At 60.1% G+C, this 4,093-nt stretch overlaps 1 protein-coding gene across 1 annotated transcript; it reads left to right on the forward strand.

Moving 5' to 3' along the window:
* Positions 1-603: 603 nt before the first annotated feature.
* Positions 604-2,845, forward strand: LOC132344605 (testis-specific Y-encoded protein 1-like). Its single transcript, XM_059884271.1, has 6 exons — positions 604-727; positions 823-1,238; positions 2,038-2,115; positions 2,299-2,410; positions 2,506-2,651; positions 2,768-2,845. Exons 1-6 carry the CDS (start codon positions 604-606, stop codon positions 2,843-2,845), a joined length of 954 nt encoding a protein of 317 aa, XP_059740254.1.
* The last annotated feature ends 1,248 nt before the right edge of the window (positions 2,846-4,093 follow it).

The raw sequence follows: 4,093 nt of genomic DNA on the forward strand, positions 1-4,093 counted from the left end.
TCCCCTAGCATCCGGACAGCAGCAGGCTCTCTGTCCCTTGAAGAAAAGTATCCAGCCCCTTGGCACCCCTGCGTATCCCTTGGATACTCAGGGAGAGCTCTCAGTTATTGCCAGTCCCAGGGGACACAGGAGTGTGCGGTTCGGACGGCGGAGCAGGAACCCGTGCTTGGAATTTCCAGAGCCAGGTCAATGACAGCGCCTGGGGCTAGCCCGGCCACATGCAAAACCCTGTCCCTCCCTGGAGCAGAATCTGGCCACGTGGGGGCGCTGGAGCAGCACAGGAACCCCGGAAGATGCCCTCCGGTCTGGGGGCGTGTCCATAAGAGTGCCGCCCACTACCCTGTCGGCCATTGGTCTAGATTTGGGCCAGCAGTCTGTGCATGGCTCACAGCCTAGGCCCCCGCCTGTTCGCCGGATCTCCTAGGGCCCGTTCACCCCGTCCTGCGTTTCTGGCACCCCTTTCTTCGGCCTCACGCCAACACCCCCACACAGCAGCCCCCGCCTTCTGACAATCCCCCTCACTCCCCGCCCCCAAAAGAGCTAGTCGGTCCCACAGGTTTACTGCAGCCTGGGCCGCCATTACGCCCCACTTGTTGTGCTCTTATGTCGCGTCCCTTCGCCTCTGCCCCAGCTCGGGGTCACCGCCAAGGCCAAGAGGAACGTGAGAGGCGGTCAGAGGAAGGCGGGAGCGTCCCGGGACCCCGCACCTTCCAAGTTGTGAGCCCAGGTACTCAGGGGGCAGGGCCCCGCCCCCACCCCCCTCCCCCACCCCGCAGCCTGCCGTCGTGATGCAGTGCGCAGCTGGGACCTTGTCACCAGCAGTTGTCACGCCAGGCCAAGAGGCCACCCTCTTCAGGGTGGAGGCGGTGGAGGAGGGCGAGGCCCTGGTGGACGGAGACGTGGCGGGGATCGGGCAGGAGTTCCAGCTGCTTGCGGAAGACATCGTGGAGGAGGTGGAGGTTGTGGCGGATGAGGAGCAGGAACAGCGGCCCTCCCAGGAGCTAGAGGAGAAGACGGTGGAGGAGCAGGGCCAGGAAAGGCCCGGAGGCCCTTGTGAGCGCCAGGAGCTGGATGCCCTGCAGGCACTGGCCGCCCTGCAGGTAGAACTGAGCTCTGAGCGTGAGCAAAACCGCAGGGCTTACGTTCAGTTCATGCGCAAGAACCATCAGAGGAGGAAGCGTCACTTGGCTCGGAGGAGCGCCATCATCCAGGGCATCCCTGGCTTCTGGGCCAAAGCTGTATCCTTTGCGCTGCTCCTTGGGGTCCGCTGCTCAGGAGTACGAGGAAGGGGAGAAGGGGCAGGAGCAGGCGGAGGGGGTGGAGGCGAGGGCACAGGAAGGGCGCCGGAGGCCACTGAAGGAAATGCGGTCCTGGGCAATTGGCAGGCTCCAAAGGCACAGCCGAGTAGGGCCTGGGCAGGGCCACAGGTGGACGTGTCGCAGCCATGCCTTTGAGTGTCTCCTTCAGGCCTGCATCTGAGGAGGCGCAGCCCCCGAGGCCTCTAAGTCAACATTGACCAGAGACGGTACACAAGAGCAGCGTTCGCAGACAGTTATTGGTGTAAATGTGGGTGATCCCGGCACATTGCTGGGGCATGTGAGTCATTCACACACACACGCACACACGCACACGCACACGCACACACACACACACGTACACATAAACACACACACACACATACCCAAGAAGCCCTTTACTTTCAGACACGGTTTGTCACAAGGACTGCAAGTCTGACCGTATAAGCAGTGACAGGCCACTACCCAGCATACACAGGTCTGGAGGAGCAGAGTAGCGGTCAGAAACAGCCCCTGCTTGGGGAATGCAGATGCACACCATCCCAAGGGGCCCAGAGCCATGAGCGTGTCTGATGGTATGGCAGGTCCTGAGGATATCAGCAGTGGCCGGGCAAGAGGCAGTGCCCGCCAAGCTCCTTGCAGATGCGTGTTCCAGTATCCTTGTTCCACCCCAGACTAGGGCTGATGCTCCTGGCTCTTCTTGGCCGGCATGTGGCCTGAATGGCTCCTTGACCTAAAGCAGATTATGAGCCACCCTCAAGTCTCCGTCCTGATCAGCGACCAAGATCAAGACTTTCTCGGCTACATGATGGACTTGAAGGTCAGTGAGGGAGACTGAGGAAGGGTGGGTATGGGACCTGGCGGGGAGTGGGAGGAACGTGTTAGCCATGTTCCTGTGCTGTGAGACTTTGGAGAGGCATCGGGGAAGCTGATCATGCCTGCCTTGGAGGCAAGCTGAGGCCCCTAGAAGCTTGCACCTTTTCCCTCCTCGCTCTCCTGGCAGGTGCAGGTGCGGAGCCATCCGCCGTCCCGCTGCAAGCTGATCTTTTCCTTTCGGGACAACCCCTGCTTCTTGAACTCGGTGATCATTAAGGAGTATTACCTTGACATCACTGGTAAAAGGTGGCTCCCGGGGTGATGAGTGTGGGTGTGCAAGCGTGTGGATGATGCACCTGCGGTGTCCACCCCAGTCTCCCCTGTCTGTCTGCAGGGTACAGGGCACGTCGATCCACTCCAGTCCACTGGTTCTGGGACTTTGAACGGGGAGCCCCCAGCCGCAGGCTGGACACCAGGAGCCTTAACTTTCTCAACTGGCTGTCAGGCCACAACGGCCCAGAATCGAACAGGATTGCTGAGGTGGGGTTGCTTTGGGCTTGCACACAGTTGGTGGTTGATGTTGGAGTTCTTGGCTGCTCATGGGAGGGTTGGGAGCCTGGTCAGCCCCTGGCTGACCTTGCTCGTGTTGCCTGCAGATCATCAGCGAAGACGTGTGGGACGATCCCCTGAAGTACTACCTCAGGGAGGAAGGTTCGTCCATGAGAGACAACTGACAGAAACACATGTGGTGATGGGGTCTGGAGGTAGGCCCCGTAGGGACAGCCGAATAGTAGCTGGGACACAGTACTTTCTTTTGCAAATGGGGATGCTCAGGCTCATGCAAACTGGCTGCAGAGCCAGAGCCTGAGTCAAGCATGCAGCAGGTGACTTGCTGAGACTGGGGGCTGGGGGGGACTCGGTGTGTCCGAGAGCGCAGTAAGTCCCCCTCCAGTCAGCTGTGGTGGCAGCGCGAGAGTCCTAGGTGATACGACTAGAGGCAGGGTGAATTAAGTGCCTGTGTCAGAATCATCTGTCCTTGGGTCCTGCCATTCCCCCGGCGTCCTTCCTCTCACTGAGTTTGAGAATGCCTGGGCCCTTCACTTCCGCCCCTTAACCTAGGATGGCCTGTCACTGAAAGGGCGTCCTGTCCAGGGTCCCAGTGCACCTGTGCGCTGACTTTGGGATCTTGTGTGAATTTCCACATCCAATACTCTGATCTCACCAGCACCACACCTGCTGAGCTTGAAGTTGCTTCAGGGAAAATCCGGACGTCTCTGGGAGGAGGTGGACAGGGAGCCCCAAGGGCAGGACATGGTGCCTAGTGACACCATCTCCGTCATTGCTGGACACGGGTCTTCGGCTCCTGAAACCCCTGTGTTCCCTGTTTGCGTCCGTGTCCACGTGCCAAGCATGTGTGTGTGTACACGCGTGTGCTTGTGTCACCTGTCTTTATGCGGGGGTGTGTGTGTGTGTCCGGCCCAGGGCGGACGCAGAGATGAAGGCGACGGGAGAGGAGGTGACGAGCGACCAGAAGAGGAGGCACGAGGCGTCCCCAGGCTGACGGAGGCTGGTCACCGACTCTCCGCATGACCGTATCCGGGATGGGAATGAGGAAAAGATGGCCAGTGATACCTCGGACCAGCGGACCGTGGCTCGAGAAATCCGCAATTAGACCAAATCCAAAACACGCTCGCCACTTCTAACTTGTGGTTGTGTGTGCTTGGACCAGGGAGAGGGAAGTGCATGGTCTGAGGATTCCGCGAGGGCAAATCAGGTGGGGCGGGGCTTTGAAACCGCTGCCTGAGGAGCCCTCAGTCCATGGGGACGTGGGCCGGCCTCTGGAAATGGTGGGCGAGGGTACGGCTGGACCCGGGGTGGAGAGGAGGCCAAGTTCCTGTAGAGAAGAGCAGAGACCCGAAGGAGAAAGAGGCACAGATTGCCTGCTGCACTGGGGACTTGTTCCACACACGGAAGAAGGAGAC

The sequence above is a fragment of the Bos taurus genome, chromosome Y, assembly GCF_002263795.3.
Source record: "Bos taurus isolate L1 Dominette 01449 registration number 42190680 breed Hereford chromosome Y, ARS-UCD2.0, whole genome shotgun sequence".
Classification (NCBI taxonomy): domain Eukaryota; kingdom Metazoa; phylum Chordata; class Mammalia; order Artiodactyla; family Bovidae; genus Bos; species Bos taurus.